Source organism: Mesoplodon bidens (assembly GCF_964165515.1).
Source record: "Mesoplodon bidens genome assembly, chromosome: 3".
In the NCBI taxonomy this organism is placed as follows: Eukaryota; Metazoa; Chordata; class Mammalia; order Artiodactyla; family Ziphiidae; genus Mesoplodon; species Mesoplodon bidens.
The window spans coordinates 169,275,596-169,294,858 of NC_138178.1; the positions used below are offsets into that span (position 1 = coordinate 169,275,596).

The following is a 19,263-nucleotide window of genomic DNA, read 5'->3' on the forward strand; positions in this document are numbered from 1 at the left end:
AATACACAGCACAAGAGAAATATTTCCATTTTCACTTTTGTCATATCTGTCATTATTAATTAGAAACCCTTGCATATAAATCTAGCTTACAACATTAACACAAACTACATTCAGACATGCACCCTTCAGCATTACCATTTATAATAGCAAAAAATGTCCCTCCCACCTCCCCAAAAAACTCTAAATGTCTAACAATGAGTGAGGGAATGGTTTGGTAAACCATGGATGGCTCACTTTATATGAACTACAGTTCAACTGAGCTATTAAAATGATGACAGTTTATAATAAACAAAAATGCTTATGTTATGGGATTCAATGAAAAAACTTTTATTTACAGGAAGATCTGATTGTGTCCTCAAGTTAAAAACTAAAGAAAAGAAGAAAGGGAGGAAGGGAGGAATGGAGGGAGAGAAAATTCCACCCAAAATTGAGGCTGGGATTACTACCATAAGTAATTTCTTTCTCCTTAAAACTTTTCTTCTGCATTTTAAAATCCCCTACAATTTGAACACTTTATTACTTTCAGAATTAAACACACTCTTAAACTGAGGATGAAGACAATAAAGATATATGACTCTGTCTTAAGTATTGGAGGAAAAAAACTCCCTTCTTAAGCCACTGAATGTGGTAAAATTTACCCCAATTTCTATAACTTAAACCACAAGTTCACCAGCCTTCTTTTCCTGCACTACTCTATGAACCAAACAAATTTCTGCATTTCTCTAAAATCTGTAACATAAACATATTATATTTACATTTCAATGTAATTATGCCTAAAATGAGATTTGTCCAAAATTGAAGTTGAATACAGGTCAAATACCATTTTAACAAATTCCATCCACCAAAGTCTCCATATAGAAAGTAACTCTAGGCTGCCAGCCAATGGCCCACTTACTTGGAATACTTCTTAAAAAGACAACATTCCAACGCATCAAAATGGCACAGATACCCACCCCTGCCCTTCAAGTTACCTATAATGACCCTTACTTTGCAATTTTGTTTTCAGAAAGGTAAATATTTAATACATCACTAGCTTTCAAGGTGAGTTTTAAGGTTAATGTTTGATTCCAAGTTTCTGTACTTTACTCAAAAATATTGTTCAACAAGAATGTTACTCAATTCTACCTTTTACAACACATAAGAGCATCCATGAGGGAAAAGGGCCCACAATTCTCTATGTCCAGCTGCTTTAAGATGCTACAATGTGAACATTTCACGACTAAAGAGAGGTCAGTTCTGAGACAAAATGAGCCTAAGGAACGTATGATTACGGATGGACGCTTAGTCAGTGTTGAGTCAGGAAGCAAACATATCAAAGTTCCAGGTGAGCGGCAGAGCCTACACCACAGCCACGTGCAACCACTCACGCTCTCTGCCTTCCCTGGAACTCCACGAGTGTATCACAGCCTCCACTGATGAGAGGTACAAAAAGTGAGATTTGAAGTGGTTTTCCCCACTTAAAAATCTCTCATTGTAGGGCTTCCCTGGTGGCGCAGTGGTTGAGAGTCTGCTTGCCGATGCAGGAAACATGGGTTCGTGCCCCAGTCCGGGAAGATCCCACATGCCGCGGAGCGGCTGGGCCCGTGAGCCATGGCCGCTGGGCCTGCGCATCCGGAGCCTGTGCTCCGCAACAGGAGAGGCCACAACAGTGAGAGGCCCGCATACCACAAAAAAAAAAAAAAAAAAAAAAATCTCTCATTGCACCTCCTGCCCCTTAAATTAGTTGCTCATTCATTCAACATGTATTTATTTAAGCAAGACATCCCTCATGCCAACTTGTATTCTGGAGAATGTGAGCACTTGAGTTCAGTTTTGAAGAATGTGTGGTAACAGCACTAGTTAGGGAGAAGATAATAAAGGACATCATGGGGACAAGGAGACAGCATGTGAAGCAGCATTTAAACAGAAACCAGCCAAGTCGCGTTGAGGGAATTACAAGCTGGGTGCTGCAGCGCCCTGTCCCACAGGAGAACAGCAAGACCATGAAAGTGGTAAGATAAGCAGGGTCGAGGCCATAAAGGGCCTTATACACAGCTCTAAAGGGATTAGAATCTCGTCCTGTGGGCCTTTTTAGTCTCAGCATACACCAAGGGTTGTCACCTACTTAATCTCAGCCTGAGAATGACTCTCTATCAAGGCCCATAGACAAGAACATCTGAACACAACAAAGTAAGAGACTCCTGAACTTTACTCTTCCCTTTACAGGGGACATTCCTTTTCCTGGTTACAATCACTGCCTCTGCGAATACAGGTTTGGCTGGAGCTGTCCCTGTTGGTGCACTGAAATCCCTTGTCCCAGGAACCACCCACCCACCTAGTCCAACCACGGAAGAACCAAGATGGTTGGTCACCCCATCTCTAGCTCCAATTCACTATACCTGACTGCCTACAGTAATTTCCACTTGGAGATCAAAGGAACTTCTCCAAAAATTCCAAAAATTCAATTAATCTAGAAAGAAAGATGAAGATCTGCTACTGCTAAATACAATTAAAAAAACACCCCCTCACACAACCGTTCTTACAGGAATTCCAGAGATGCTTCAAGAAAGGAAAGCAGCATCAAAATAAATGCAGTCTCCTAAGGTAACAACCCTTATTTCACTCAATTATGTTACAGTTAAACCCAATATACATATATTATAGAAAGAATCCATATAAGAGAGGAAAGGAAGTAGGCTCCAAAGTCAGAGTGGTGAATGAGCCCGTTAGCTCTAAGACCGCGGGCAAATGACCTCATTTCTACAATGGCACCTACACAGATGGCAGCCCCTTGGCTCCTCTTTCCCCCCTACGTAACCCACAACACACACATTTAACTCTAGCGTTAAGTCAACTATGCAAATCACTAAAAAAAAAATAGGTAAGATGTTTGTTGTGGAAAAAGGAATTGCACATACTGGGGAGAAGAGGTGAGAGACTGCGGGAACCATGCTCAAAAAGACTCTCAGAGCCTCTCCTTGAGGGTCAACTAAGAGTATGCTACATGGTTCACAAATTTTGGGACTACTGAGAATGGGAAGAAGAGCAAGAACCAAAACTATAACTGGTCCCACCTTTCAGAATTTTTACAGTCCTCTTTAAAAAAACAGGCAAGTACCCACATTGGACCAAAGGACAAAACTGGCGGCTACCGTATCCTGCAAGGATACCGTATCCTAGTGCTTTTAATCCTACGTTGTTTGAACATTAGCAAAGCCACGAGGATACCCCATATGTATCTGCTTACGCATGGTTGCAAAGATAAAGTCTGGCACCTCTAAGGGACCTACTCAGCAAGTAAACTGTCTGAATGGCAAACAGACAATGTGACTGAGCCACAGTATCCAACAGTAAGAGCAGAAGAAGTAGCTGTCATTTGCCAAACTCAACCTCTTGCCAAGGACTACCAACAAGCATCAGTCCCAGAAAAAAAACAAAGGGATTAAAATCAAAAGTAGAGTACTCATGGAGCGTAAAGCTCCAGGTGACTCAGGGTACAAGAAATGTGATGAATCAAACCAGGACAGCAAGACAGCTCAAAACCTTCAATGAATTCCCTTTGCACTTAGGATAAAATCTAAAATCCTTACTATGTGTGACCCTGCCTCTCCCTCTCCCTGACTGGGGCTGGGTAACTCCTCCGTCTCCCACGAGTCACAGGGCCTTAGGCCCTCCACCAAGCTCTTTCCTACCTCAGAGCCTTTGCACACACCATCCCCTGGCCATCCGCTCCTCAATCTTCAAGTCTCAGCTCCAGTGTCACATTTTCACAAAGTTAACAATATCAGTTAAAAGACAGTAATGTAATATATATAATCCATATGTCCAGAACCAATCCGAGTACCAGGCACAAGTAGGATCTATCTGAATACACGAAGAAAGGCAGACAATTCTCACCACTAATAGGCAACTCTTAGGTAGAGGCCATTTGAATATTTACTGCCCCCCACCTCCCGGAAAGTTTTTAAAATACTACTGTTTCATACCTTAACTACTTGTTTTTATTTACTATCACTGAGAAACAATCCTTCCAAGAACAACAAAAAATATGTTAAATTATAATTCATTAGTCAAATTTATCCAGAGTGAACTTTGGCCAAAGATTAAAAATTTAGCTTCCAATCTAATTACAGATGTCACATACCGATAGCTTTTGAATATCATTTTCATGAAACTAACTCTGTTAGTTTTCAGGGAACTAAATTTGTCCATATAAATCATACTTGTGTCTAAATTCTAAGGACATAAAAAACCTAATTTCAGTGATATTAAACACTTCTATTCTTCCATACACCACAACAAAGAGTATTTTTTTATATTAAATCATTAAATGACTCTCTTTAAAAGTTGTAATTTTTTCCACATAGAGCAAAGTTTTATCTGGTTATGTTTTTTTGCTGTGTTTTTTTGCGATACACGGGCCTCTCACTGTTGTGGCCTCTCCCATTGCGGAGCACAGGCTCCAGACGCACAGGCTCAGCGGCCATGGCTCACGGGCCCAGCCGCTCCGCGGCATGTGGGATCTTCCCGGACCGGGGCACAAACCCGTGTCCCCTGCATCGGCAGGTGGACTCTCAACCACTGCGCCACCAGGGGAGCCCTGGTTATGTTCTAATATCAATTATATCTTATTCTGGAGAATACTTTGGATGATATGGACAAATTTCTTGAAAAATACAATTTACCAAAATTAACATCTAAGAAAGAGAAAACGTGAAGAAGCCTATAGCTTTTAAATAAATTGAATTGAAAACTGATTATGGGGCTTCCCTGGTGGTGCAGTGGTTGAGAGTCCACCTGCGATGCAGGGGACATGGGTTCGTACCCTGGTCCGGGAAGATCCCACATGCCACGGAGCGGCTGGGCCCGTGAGCCATGGCCGCTGGGCCTGCACGTCGGGAGCCTGTGCTCCGCAACGGGAGAGGCCACAACAGTGAGAGGCCCACGTACCACAAAAAAAAAAAAAAAACTGATTATGAAATACTCCAAGCCCAGATGTCTTCACTAGTAAATTCTTCAAAACATTTAAAGAATAACCCCAATCTCAAAGACAAACTCTTCAGGAGGACAGAAATAAGAAGGAATACTTCCCAACTCTTTACATGAGACCAGCATAAACGTGACACCAAAACCTGAGTACATTACAGGAAAGTAAAATTACAGACCTGTCTCTCAAACAAAAAATGTAAAAACACTAAATATAATATTAACAAATTGAATTCAGAAATATATACAAAGGATAATGCATCGTGAACAGCTGTGGTTTATCACAGGAATGCAAGGATGGCCTAATATTCAAAAATCAATCAGTTTATTAAAACAGCATGGGTACTGGCACAAGAACAGACAATGCAACAGAACAGAATGTAAAAACAGACCCACACCCATAACGTTACTTAATTAATGGCAAAAACAATACTGTAGCACAGTAGGGAAAAAAGATGGTCTTTTCAAATAAAAGCTAGGCTAATTATGTATCTAGGTGGAAAAAGTGTATCTTGACTCCTGCCTCACATCATACACAAAATCAATGCCAGCTGGATATCTAAATGTATAAAGTAAAACAATAAAGTTATTAGAAAAAAATAGAAGAATACTTTCCTGTTCTTGGGGGAAGCAAAAATTTATTATAAGGAAAGAAATTAACAAGCTGGACTACATTAAAATTAAGAACTTCCATTTACAAAGTGAACTGATTAAGAGAGTGAAAAGCCAAGCCAGAACAGGAGATATATAATCAACTGCTACAAAGCAATAAGAAAAAGGCAGACAAGCAAATAGAGAGCAGGCAAAGGTCTTTAAAGCACAGGATGCCAAAATGGTCAATAAACTTCATCAGCAATTAGAGTAATACAAATTAAACCACCAAGAGCTACTACCACACACCCATCAGAAGAGCTGAAATGAAGAGAGACGGCATTAAATGATGGGGAGAACGTGGAGCTTAGAGAACTTTCGCACACTACTGGCAGCACTGTGCCCTGGAAGTATCTGCTATGGCGGAATATACACGTGCCCCCCAGTAACTCCATTCCTAAGTGTATGCCCAACTGAAATATGTACAAATATTCTCCAAAAGACATGCACGAGGATGTTCAGAACTGCACTATTCGTAACAGCCAAAGCTGAAAACAAGCCAAATCTCCATCAACAATATAACAGATAAGTAAATGCTGACATATCACATAACTAAGTGCTATAACTCAATGATGCAACACAGAATAAATCTCACACACTTAAAATATTAAGGGAAAAAAACCACACAAAACCTTACCATATAATTTCACTATATAAAATTAAAAATAAGGAAAAATAATTAAGTCAGAATGGTGTTTACTCTTTTTGGTGGGGGCTGGAGGGGGGAGAGGGAAGTGCCTGGGAGGGGGCATTGAGAAGACCTTATAAAACACAGGTCATACCTGTTCCTTGATCTGGGCACTCGTTACCGGTATGTTCACTGTGTGCCCCTGCGATATATGTACTTTCCTGTATATCAACTGAAACTGATTTCACTTAAAGTTTATTTTAAAAGAGAAGTAAACAGGGGCTTCCCTAGTGGTGCAGTGGTTGAGAGTCCGCCTGCCGATGCAGGGGCACAGGTTCCTGCCCCGGTCTGGGAGGATCCCACATGCCGCGGAGCGGCTGGGCCCGTGAGCCATGGCCGCTGAGCCTGTGCGTCCGGAGCCTGTGCTCCGCAACGGGAGAGGCCACGGCGGTTAAGAGGCCCAGGTACCGCAAAAAAAAATTTTTTTTAATTAAAAAAATTAAAAATGAATAAAAAATAAAATAAAAGAAGTAAACAACCCTTAATACAATGTGTAAAAATTCTTCATATACCATGGCAAGTATGAAACATCAAAAGCTCCCAGAGTAAAGAAGGAAAGGGAGGAAATTTACCTTCATTGAGCACTTATATTCTATTATCTGGTTTAATCCACAAAGCAACACTAAGACAAGTTACATCTCCATTTTAAAGGGATTTGAAATAACTTGCCCAAGGCCATGTGGCTAATGAATGGGAGAGGTAGAATTCTGCTTAAAATTTTGTCTGATTCCTATTTTTATTTCCACAGTATACAAAACACTATGGTCTCAAAGGAAGTGTCTATTTACACTGATCTGCCCGTCAAAATATGTATCTGGATATGTTCCTTTTGATCTCCTCAGCGGGGTGGAAAAGAATGTACCCATTTTAAGATGAACAGATGCCCACTGAATATTTTACTTTTAACTGAATCTGCATAAACACATATAAGTAAATACTGCTTTAATTATAAAGACTTAGCAACTGAAATCAGCCCTGAGTATGGATATTTCTCTTGGCCTTTCTAGTCTAGGTGCTCAATAAATACACAGTAACAGACTATATATCTCACCATTTTTTCCGGCACCTTTATCACATTTAGCTGAAGACTAAACGTGATTTACTGCTTGACACACAAACTACATAATGACTTCCTTCTCTAGTGAAATGAATTAAGTGCTACCTTAAGACAGGTTATTATAAAGGGGGCAGACATAGTGAAATAAACTAGATAAATTAATATTATAGAAACTACAATGTACCATGTAACTTTTTCTTCACTCAATATAGACAATACAGGTAAGCATTTTGCCAGAGCATTTGCTGCTGAGGCAAGACAGATTTCATACATGTATAAGTTTTGCATGTGTACATGCGTGGGTGCATGCGTGCATATGCACATGTATAAGCGTGTGCATGCTAAAGAAGCCTTAGGAAAATTATTTATTTCCCTACTCCTGGCCAAATATGGACCCAATTCATATGTAAAAAAACTTCCCGGAATTCTCCTAATGTTTCGCAACAGAAAAGCTAGAGATGTACAAAGACTGATTTTAAATAATAACAATAAATATTCTCCTTCAGAATTCTGTCATATGTCAACAAAAACTTTTTTTTATAAATTATCCCCAAAAGAAAGCACCCTTTGACAATGCTTCATTTCACATATTTTATTGAAGAAGGGTTGGAAACTAAAGTCCATGTATTATGTAAGCAATAAAGAATTACTCTTTTTAAGCACTAATAGCATTTGGAAATTATAGCTTGCCTTAACTCCAGTAGAATTTACACACTACATTTAAATGCCTAATTTAGGTTGTTCTATTATTTGTTCGTATGTTTTTAATCAACAAAATTCTGCATTTTCCTCTGAACACCAAAATTATGTTTGGTCTAAGATAAATAAATTACTTGAGTTTATTATATGTAACAGGTACATATAAAGATTTTAAAATTAGGGGTTTTTTTCTTTTTAATGTTTAGCTATACAATATGCAAGACCCTTGGAAAAGGTAGGTAATCCCGGTAGTGTTATATACAAAATATAACAAGCTTTTTTTTTTTTTTAAGATTTTTTTTTTTTTAATGTGGACCACTTTTAAAGTCTTTATTGAATTTGTTACAATATTGCTTCTGTTTTATGTTTTGGCCTTTTTGGACGCGGGGCATGTGGGATCTCAGCTCCCCGACCAGGGATGGAACTCGCACCCCCTGCACTGGAACGCATAATCTTAACCACTGAAACGCCAGGGAAGTCCCGTACAAAATATAATACGCTTTTAAAATTAAAATACGAAGATGCCTATCAAACACTTTTTTCCTCTTTAATAGTACCAGAGGCCTCTCAGTGGGTTACTTGCTCTTCATCGTATTGATCAGATCAAGAGTTTAAACAGCTCCTATCAGACTCTCATTCATTCACAATCATTCACTAAGCTGTACTAGATGCAGAGATAAAAGATGAAAAGACTCAACTGTCTCTGAAAGATTTGGCCGTCCTTTCAAGGCACAATCCGACTTGACCTACTTTCCAAGCCTTACTTCCCATGGTTTTCACCTTACCTTTCCTGCTCAGAACAGCTCACAATTCCATCACCTACGTTCTTATCGTCACTACATACAAACCTCAGTGCTCAGTAAATGCAGCCTCTCTTTTCCAAGTCTCACATGTCGTTTAGATTCAGCTTGAAATGGAGAAGTCCCTGAATTATACAGATGTTTCAAAGATTACCGACTACAAGATACCCCGGAGCCTTACAAATGTTCTCATTTTAAAAGTGAGAAAACCAAAACTAAGTCTAGAAAGGCCAGGGTGACCTGCCCTTAACATATCTAGTTATTTAGAAGCAAAGCCAAACTAGAACACAGGTTTCCTAACCACTCGTTATTTTACATTGTTCATTCATTCCACTAATCATGTCTGCCTCAATTATCTGAAATGTTTGTATCCTTGGTTAACCTATTATTTGTCTTTTTTTGTGTTCACATAGCCTACATCAGCGTGTACGGATGAGTTCAGCGGGGGTCCCTGCCCCTCCTATAACTGTATATAAAATTCTAAATATGCACATGCACATTTTTCTGGGGATAAGATTCATATCTTTTGTCAAATCAGAAGTCTCCAAAGAATAAGAATCACTGGACTATATCAAGTACATATGATATATATATAAAAAGTTTATGCTGCTTCAAAATATAGATTCAAGGGCTTCCCTGGTGGCGCAGTGGTTGAGAGTCCGCCTGCCGATGCAGGGGACACGGGTTCGTGCCCCGGTCTAGGAAGATCCCACATGCCGCAGAGTGGCTGGGCCCGTGAGCCATGGCCGCTGCGCCTGCGCATCCGGAGCCTGTGCTCCGCAACGGGGGAGGCCACAACAGTGAGAGGCCCACGTACCGAAAAAAAAAAAAAATATATATATATATATATATATATATATATATATATATATATTCAAGGATGATGCATTTATTCATACATAATAGAAGAATGATAGTTATATAGGGAAATTTAGCAATACTTAAGGCACTATTATGCTTGGTCACTATTACAGAGACCCAACTAAGGTAGCTGAACTATTTGACCCAATACAGACAATCCTCATATAGAATACTTGTCTGTGAAATATTGCACTCAAACCCTCTTTTCTTTTTTATCTTCCATTATAAAGCTAAGCGTAACATCTCAATATTCATAATTCTGGGGGAAATCACAATATCATCAAATCATATTAAGAACAGAGCAAAATTTCCTCTAATGTACATATGTGAAGCAAAATAACATCAGCTAAATTTTATGAAATGGTGGTTATGTGATAGAACTGGGTTAAGAGTTTAAGAAACTCATTTTTTCCTCACAACCTCAAGAAGTAGGTACTATTATTATGAGTGGATTTCAGATGAGGGAGCTGACTCAGAAAGGCTGCCAGACACCCTGTGCTCCTCAGCTATAAACTGGAGGAATCAGAATTTGAACCCTGGTCTCTCTGACACCAAAGACTTGCTCTGAAACATCCTTATAATGGTTTGATAAAATACGAATATTTAATTCTGCAAAATGGAAAAAGCTTAAAATACCACTAATCAGAGCTACCCACGAGTCATGGCAGTGTAGCTGGATGGGCGAGAGGAGAGGCCACACGAAGCTCTGGGCTCAGCATGTTAAATTCGCCCTCAAAAAAAAATCTCAAAATATCTCAAAGTCTACGGCCTTTCTCTTTCCCTTCAAACAGGGTTACGGATCTAACTCCTTAATCAAAGAACCTTTCTACATCATGTCAAAGATCAGTTCTTAAACTGAGATCCTTCTCTCATTATCTGAGTTCTTTAAGCACATTATTTTTAAAATTCTGAACTGGTTTGCTGACATATTCTAATCAAAAAAGAATTTCCAAATGTGTTTTCTAAATTCTTACTTTATTGCACACATTGAGCTGTCACCTGAAAAAGAACCACAACAGCTATCAGGGTTAGCCAGCTTCAGCAATGAGAAAGCCTACAATACCAGGAAAACTCCCAATTTCATAGCAATTTTCTTCTATGAAATTCTTCTCTCCATCCACAATGTCTCTATGTACATAATAAGTCCTCACTAATGAAGAATGAGGCAGCATGATTTGTCCAAAATCAGAATAGTAATGATCTTTCTAAAAGCCTTAATATACAAGCAGTATCATTTTCCACAAAACTGTTAGCTTCTAAGTCCTTTAAAAACTAATATAAAAATAATGTATTCACTCAACAAATATGAGCACCCTCTTTATGCCAGCACTGTTCTATTCTACCCTTACTGTCCTTACCATTCCATAAACCTTAACACAGCACATTTAGTGTCACTACGAGCTTCAAAAATCCAAACAGTAAGGCCAAAATTCAAGTCTTTCGTGTCTTATTTCTAGTAAGTCTTATTGACAGCCTCAGACAATGTTTTCCTGTGGCATCTTCTTAGCCACCTACTTAAAATGTATAGCAAATTTGCACATTACAGGAGAACCAACAATTCACTGACAATTCTAGGAAAATAGGAAAGCCATTTTGTACTCAAAATTTATTTTAACAAAGGCCTTCTTACATGACTGAAAATTTCAGTTTCATCAGCTGGACCTCAAAAATAAGGCTATACCACTATATAAGCAATCCTACTTTTTAGACCAACACACAATTCCTAAAGACTGGCAGAGAGAATCTGGAAAATCCTGACTGCCTATACTATCCAGAAAAGAGTACATTGGGAATGGATGATTCCTCAGCATCTGTCAAAAGCCTGACTGAGACAACTGATACATGATGGACATCGTGTGAAAGAGAAACTAACTACACTAATGCATCAAATCACCACAACATGTATACCTACATTACTAAAGCTTTTCCATTATGCCGGAGGCCTTTATGCAGTTGCTCTAAAATGGCATGTGGAAAGTATTTCTCCACCATTTATAAAATGTAAAACGTTTTCTCCATATATTGTTAATGTCATTTTACATAAGAATTCAAATGCTTATTCATCATACAAGAGAAAAGTCTGCTTTTCCTGATTAACTGCTATACTTCCTTTCATTAATCAATACCAACTATAATTAGTCCTGTTTCCTCTTTTGCTTTGACTAATAAAATATTTAAAAAAAAAAAAAAAACTTTAGTGACATGCAGACGCTAATCATCCTTGCGCTGAGCTTCTCATCTAATTCTCTCCACTCTCTACCCCTCAACCTTCACCACTATTTTCACTGTCCTCTCAAACATCTATCATAAGACCATCTCAAATCCTTTCTCCAAGGAGACAAATAATAAAACATATACATCCATCGGGCTTTGAGAATGAGCTGAGCTCTGGAATGTCCAAAATGCAGAGCACAAGGATAAATCACTGGGCTCCAACTTACTATTTACACAAGTTAAACAGGGACCTGACCAGTACCTTCCTCTGGCATCCAACAGAGCAGAACATAGCTCCATGATGGATCAACTGAATGAATTCAGTTACTTGCCCAACACTGGTAGGAACCGAGATCATAAAAGCAAGTAAATCCTGGGCCTCAAGAAGATTAAAGTCTTCTATTAACAAAAAGTTCCTATCTGTAGGGAAGTATAACCACCTGGAAAAACCCTGAGAAAACTCATACTGCAGTAAGTTCTGAGTCTAGTGTTCTGATGATCTAGAAACAATCCGACCACTTCTGGGTAGACCCAAAAGCAGCGGAAGCTGGGGCTCAAGCAAGTATTTGTATACCTATGTTCATAGCAACATCACTCACAAGGCCAAAAAAGTACAAGCAACCCAAGTGTCCATCAAGGGATTAATGGACATACAGAATGAAACAGTATTCAGCCTTAAAAAGGAAGGATAGTCTGACACATGCTACAACATGAATGGATCTGGAAGATGCTATGCTAAGTGAAACAAGCCAGTCAGAAAAGGACAAATGTTGTATGATTCTGCTTCAATTAGGTTCCAAGAGCAGCAGATTCATAGAGACAGAAAACAGAATGGTGGCTGCCTGGGCCTGGGAGGAGGGTGGAATGGGGAGTTAGTGTTTAATGGGTACAGAGTTTCAGTTGAGAAAGACGAAAAAGTTCTGGAGGTGGATGGACGGTGGTGATGGTAGGCAAACAAGGTGAACGTTAATTAGTGCCACAAAACTGTACACGTAAAAATGGTTAAAGTGGTACATTTTGTTATATTTTACCACAAAAAAGGTCAAAAATCTTAATTATTCAGATAACCAAAGGTCACCTGAACATTTAAGACAGAGTTCCATTCATTAAACGAGTATTAACTAAAAACTTACCTGCAAGTTACGCAGGTTTTTCCCCTAAAATCCACTTGGAACAGCAACGCAACGTAAGGAAGACAGCCCACACGCAAAGATTTTTAAATCAAACCACGATTCAATCCTGGCTCTGCCACTTCTAGATTCATAACTCTCTGAGTCTTAGCTTCCTTGCATGTAAAATAAGACAATACCAAGTCTGTCTCAGGGTCACAGTGAGGATTAAATAAGAACACATAGAAAAGCACCTGAAACATCTTGGCACACAGTAAGGAGGAACTTCTTATGAATAAATGTTTTCCCTTCTCTCCTTTGCCACAAGTAATGACCACAGGATGTTAGGGTCACAAGGGAGAGAATGTTGATGAAATACCTATTTTCTCAAACGAAACAAGCATCTCACACATCAGACACTGGCAGGGAATAAATCTCTCAGTGCCATAAAAGTCATCCTTCTTTGAAGGCAGCACTACACTGAAAGTACTACCCACTATCTACTACCACAAAATCACTATCAAATAAGAATCATGAGCCACATCAAAATAAAACGTCTTCTAAATCAAGACAATAAAATTCAGCAATGACAAAACCACCTCACTTTACAACACATACACAGCACCACAGATATAATACGGTAGACAGAACTTAACCTTTAATCGTGAGATGACGGCATAAAAAGTAAAACAAGCCCTTATTGAAATAACTACAGGAACAGAAGGTCTTTTCTCCCCAAATTAAACGTGCACATCTTTTCTTAAAACAGCATTTTGATGCCTCGAGTAAGTCCATTAACCAACACTGCCATTTAAATGTTCATAAAGATCATATTAAAAGCAATCTTTGTAGTGTTTCTAATCTTTAAAGTTCTATAAACTATGTCCTAAAAAAAAATTTTGAAATAATTATATATGTAAGTATATACAGCATATATTACATATAATATACATATGCCACAGATAGCTACTAGCTAGCTTTAAAGACGGCACTTTGCAAAATAAACTGATTACGGCAACCTAGTTCCCAAAGATATTAATACTAAAATTACTATTCACTAGCAGCCTCATTCAGCATCTTGTGCCATCATCCACCCTCTAATAAATTATTGGAGCTCTGGGTTAAGATGGGTATTTTTATTTCAAAAATTTAATGTTTAGGACACTGTATTTGCAATGGAGTTAACCTTTTATTGAAGCACATTTTTAAAAAGTATTTTCCGAGTGACTCCTAATTTGTACCCTTTTCCATTCACTGAGTGTGCTGCATTTGAAAAAGAAGCAACACGAAGACAACTGAAAATCAGAATTGTGAAGATTCAGAAAAGTCAAAGACCAAAGCACGTCAAGAAGCAAAGACTTCAAAGTAATATTCTTTAATCAGATGAATATTTTTTAAACCGTGATAGTCACAACAATAAACTTATCATCTGGGTTAAGTAACGTGTCCCCGTAAGCATGACTTTCTTCACAAAAGCACTGACTAAACACTCTACAGCAAGGAGCCCCACTCATCTCTGTCTTGGCAAGTCTTCAGGCCATTAAAGACACATTAAGTGGTCTGTTAGTTCTGTACTGCGGGCAAAGCCATGGGGCAGCTCAGCTTTTCTGGAAAATCTACAAAAAATCTGCCGTGCCAACTTAAAACATACACTGATTTCCCCAAAGACTGAAAACCCTCAAGAAAGCCTCCTTTGCAGAGTCCAGGCGTGCTGGCACAAAAACACCGGAGAGGAGGGGCTTAAAGATGGCCTCGGCCACCCGTCCCTGGGGACCCAGATCTGGTCACCTGCCAATAAACACGAACAATCCTCGCCGGGCGCGCCCCGAAGTCTCGCGCTTTCCTGCCAGCGCGGACGGCCCGGCTTCCTTTTCTCCCGCCCCCTCGAAGGTGTCCACCCAGGAGGCCCAGCGCGGCCACCGCCACCAAGCAGGCTCCCGAGGATGCTCCCCAGACGCGGCGGCTGACTCCGTACCACCGTCGTGTGCGTAACCGGACCTGTCAAACCCCCGCTCTCCGCGGGCCGGGAGCGAGCTGCGAGGACCCGCTCCACTCCGGGAGCTGAGGCGCCCGCGTCCCCGTCCGGTGCCAGGGCGACCGCACAAAGTCCCTGGGAAGCACCGAATCAGGATGGGCGCTGGGGTCGGGGAGGCGCAAAGCCCGGCGGCGTGGACGCCCGGCCCGCAGGCCGCGCCGCCCGGGACCAGGCGAGGCCGCGCCATCTACCCGCGCGAGTCTCGCCACCGCAGGCCCCGGGCCGGGCGCCCACGCGGGCCTCAGAGCCCAGGCAGGCGCGGGGCCAGGCGGGGCCGCTCCCCGCCCCGGACACAAAGCGGCTCCGCGGGATCCCGCCTCACCTGCAGCACGGGGCGCCGCGGGCCTTCGAGAACCATCGGACCCCGCTCCGGCGCGCGCGTCACAGCCCAGGCCTCCCGGTGCCGCCCGGCGCCGCCACCGCCGCCGCCATTTCCTCCCGCTCGCCGTCGCCTCGTCCCCGCTGTCAGGTTACTCCATTCACCTGGGCCTGAAGCAGCCTGCGCCGCGCTGCGCCGCGCCTCCGCCGCGACCCCTCCCGCCGGCGCTTGCGGAGACTGCGCAGCGCCCTGCTCGCCCGCAGCCCGCGCACGGCCTGCGGCAACGGCGCACAACGGCTTGGAGAATCCCACCGGCGCCCGCACCGCCCCCTCCGCGCCCCCACGCTCCACTCGCCCCGCGCCGGCATGAGAGCGAGCCTGTGATTGGACAGAGCGCGGCGGTGAAAGGTTAATCCCGGCGCCCCAGCCACTCAGGAGCCGGGAGACAGTGGACGCGAGCGGCGGAGGCACAGGCGGTGTTTGCGGCCCGGAGCACGGGACGGTACCCGGACGTTCCACTGCCCGCCGCTCGGCACCTTCGCCACTATCCCGGGCCCGCGCGCCGGGGTTGCGGACGCTCGCTTGAGTCGGCAGAATCTGCTGGCTCTCGGAATTCGTCCGCCTGCATTGTTGCCCCTTCTGGCACCCACGGCCCCCTAAACGAGGCCCTTCCCCATGGTCGTAATTGTTGTGCTCAGGGCTCGGATTTCCTTTCGCCGCCCCCGCACCTTTTTTAAAGGACCGTCCCCCTCGCCTGCTTTTCCCCTGCGTTAGTGGTCCAGGGCCCTCCGCATCTGGGGAGACAACTCATCCCAACGCCCCCCCCAGCCCCACCCCGGAACAGGGATAACCAGAAAATGAGATGGGGGCAGCGGCCCCATTTTTGTAAATTGTTCATTTGCAGAGGTCCGAACCGTGTATTGCATCTTGCAGCTGTGAATTAAAATACAGAGATCCCGTAAGTGACTGGCTAAAAGAAAATTCTATTAATTTATCCCCAAATGTAGGCCTGTCTTCCGGATGACTCACCTGATAGATTCAGACAAGGAATGGTAACAGCAACCATGGTTCTGCTAAGAGTTAGCCCTTAGCACGTACTACGTGCTAGACGTGTGTAGGGCGGCGCTGGTCCATACAGCAGCCACCAGTTCCATGTGGCTATTGAGCACTTCAAATATGGCTAGTCCTAATCGAGATACGTTAGCTGGAAATCAGATGTATGTGTTCTTCACCACAAAAGCATGTAAATCATGTCACTAATATTCATTATATTGATGATGTTTTGAAGTGATACTATTTTTGACGTATCGGGTTACAAATTGGTGGGTTTTTTCAATGTAAATACTGGAAAGTGTTTAATGTCTTTCGTGGCTCGTATATATTGCTGGTGGACAGGCTCTTCTAAGCTTTGATTGGTATGTGGACCCTGGGAGTAGATGCTGTGATTGCCCCCCATTTTAACAGATGAAGACAATTCATAACCTCCAGCAAGTAAGCTGCTAATAAGTGAACAACTGAGATTTGAACCCAGGCGGTCCGGCTTCAGGGCTGGTATATTCAGTCACTACAACGCTCACATTTTGGTCATATGTTTACTGTGAATTGGCAAGACGTTTCGCATAACCAGAATGTTCATGGGCAAACTTAGGAAGTAGTCAGAATGCACTTGGCGGACCTCCACAAAAATAACTTTTCTTATGTATATACAGCACTTATATTGCACTGTAGGCAGAAGACGCCCCCAGTAATAGAAATAAAGCCTTTTTGGAGATAATCATTTATGAGAAGGATGGCATCTTAGGGAATACGCACTGGGGTTCACTACAGTGGAAATTTGTGGACAGGTAAAATTTCCATCCCCTCCTACAGTCCTCTCAATCTGTCAAGACTAGCTGAGCTTCTCCATCAGCAGGTTTGTCTGATTTTCAACCATTTTTTGAATTTTTAAAAAGAGAAGTACATATGTATGGTTCATTAATTAGCATAAAAAGGTATACAGTAAAAAGAATTCTCCCCACACCTGTCCCCATCCTCCAAACAGGTAACCACTGTTTCTTGCTCGTTCTAGAGAATTTTTTTATGAAGTACAAGCCAAGATGTTCCTCATTTACAAAAGTGGTAGTATGCCATACACATTTACTATACCTTGCTTTTTTTTTTAAACTTAGTATATCAAGAATATATGTCTAGGGCTTCCCTGGTGGCGCAGTGGTTGAGAATCCGCCTGCCGATGCAGGGGACATGGGTTCGTACCCCGGTCCGGGAAGATCCCACATGCCGCGAAGCAGCTGGGCCCGTGAGCCATGGCCGCTGAGCCTGCGCGTCCGGAGCCTGTGCTCCGCAACAGGAGAGGCCACAACAGCGAGAAGCCCGCGTACCACAAAAAAAAAAAAAAAAAAAAAAAAGAATATATGTCTATAGCAATTTATACAGAACTCCTCACTATTTTTTTCAGTCCCCTTAACATTTAATGGCAGGGATATGCCCATAGTTTATTTAACCAGTTCTCTATTGAAGGACATTGTGACTTCCAGTCTTTTGCAATTAAACATTGATCCTCTTGGACCTGATTCAGTATATGGTGTGAGGTATGAATCCAATTTTTCTTTTTCCAGATGGCTACATAGTTTGCTGTTTATTGGCCATTTGTTGAAGAGTTCACTTCTAGATTCTGTGTTTTCTTCCAGTGGTCTATCTATTCATGCTCCAGTTGCTGGTTTGTTTTAAATCTGTAGACGTAAAACCTTGTGAGGGATGGTGTTTCACACTTTGTTTGGATCACAAGAAATCTTAGAGCTAATATTTCAGCGCATGTTAAGCAACAGTACAGTACCATGTGGTATGCGTTTTCTGTGGGCTAATTTTTTATTTTCCCTGTTCCCTGATTATTTCCACAATTTGTTTTATTTTTTGTAGAACAAGCCAGGATATAAATATACCTTTGTTTAAGACTCTATTTGCATGTAATAGAAACCAACCTGAAGTAGCTTAACCAAAAGGGAAAAATGTATCATAAGGATGTAGGAGCTTCTCACAAAAGCTGCGAGCAGGCATACAGCTACACCTTAGCAAAAGGCTAGAACCAGAAGTTGGAAAGCTTCCAGGAACCCAGAAGGTGCTCTCTGTGTCCTTCTTCTGTGATTATTTTCTGTCTGCCTGTCTCATCTGTGCATCCCTCTCTAGTGACTGGTTCTCTCTACTCTTCTATCTACATAGGAGAATATAGGCACCCCCATATTCAGCTAGGAAGTCAGCTCAGTGTGGGCATCAGAGCCCACACTGGGAGTCGGTCCTGCAAAGTCAGGTGACTTATCATGTACAGGGAGACTTCACAAAGAAAAACTGTGTTAAGAATAAGGCGAGGCAGATTTCTCACTTTTGGAGAAGGGGGTTAAAATGCAGAAAGGGGAACAGCAAGAAGGCTTGAGTGATTGGATCAGAATTGGAAGTATTGATGTGAATTCAAAGTTTTCAATATATATAGATATAAAAATAAATATACATGTGAAAGCATCATATATAAATAAGCCTGGAACACCTTATTGTGCTAGAAAGTATGAAAATGCTCAAGGAATGATGGAGAATTTCAAAAGGGCAAAGCAGTCAGCTTGAAGGGGCTCCCAATGGCCAAATATGGGACAATTTTAGCATCAAAATTAATTATGATAGTAAGAGATTCTATCCCATGGAATAAAATAGAAGCTGTGAGTCCACACTGATGTTTTTTAAATGAATAACCAAATAGGGGGAAAAGATAACTCTTGCTTAAAGTAGATCACAACTAATAAATTTAGCAGGAATAATGGAATTAGAAGATCATCATTTGGCAATCATCAGACAAGAAGTATCAGTGTTTGCTAAATTT

General features: G+C 41.6%; 1 protein-coding gene across 8 annotated transcripts in view; it reads right to left on the reverse strand.

Moving 5' to 3' along the window:
* DICER1 (dicer 1, ribonuclease III) overlaps positions 1-18,309 on the reverse strand; it is a 71,163-nt gene extending 52,854 nt beyond the window's left edge. For 2 of the 8 annotated variants that reach the window (XR_014015415.1, XM_081229132.1), the window contains exon 1: positions 15,402-16,196. Coding sequence is in view for 1 of the 8 variants with exons in the window: in XM_081229132.1 (XP_081085258.1) it covers positions 15,402-15,437 (36 nt within the window). In the remaining 7 variants the exon portion in view is untranslated. Of the gene's footprint in view, positions 1-14,832 lie in introns of all 8 variants that reach the window. The other 6 variants (XM_081229138.1, XM_081229137.1, XM_081229135.1 and 3 more) reach the window with 3 other exon arrangements.
* Positions 18,310-19,263: the final 954 nt, after the last annotated feature.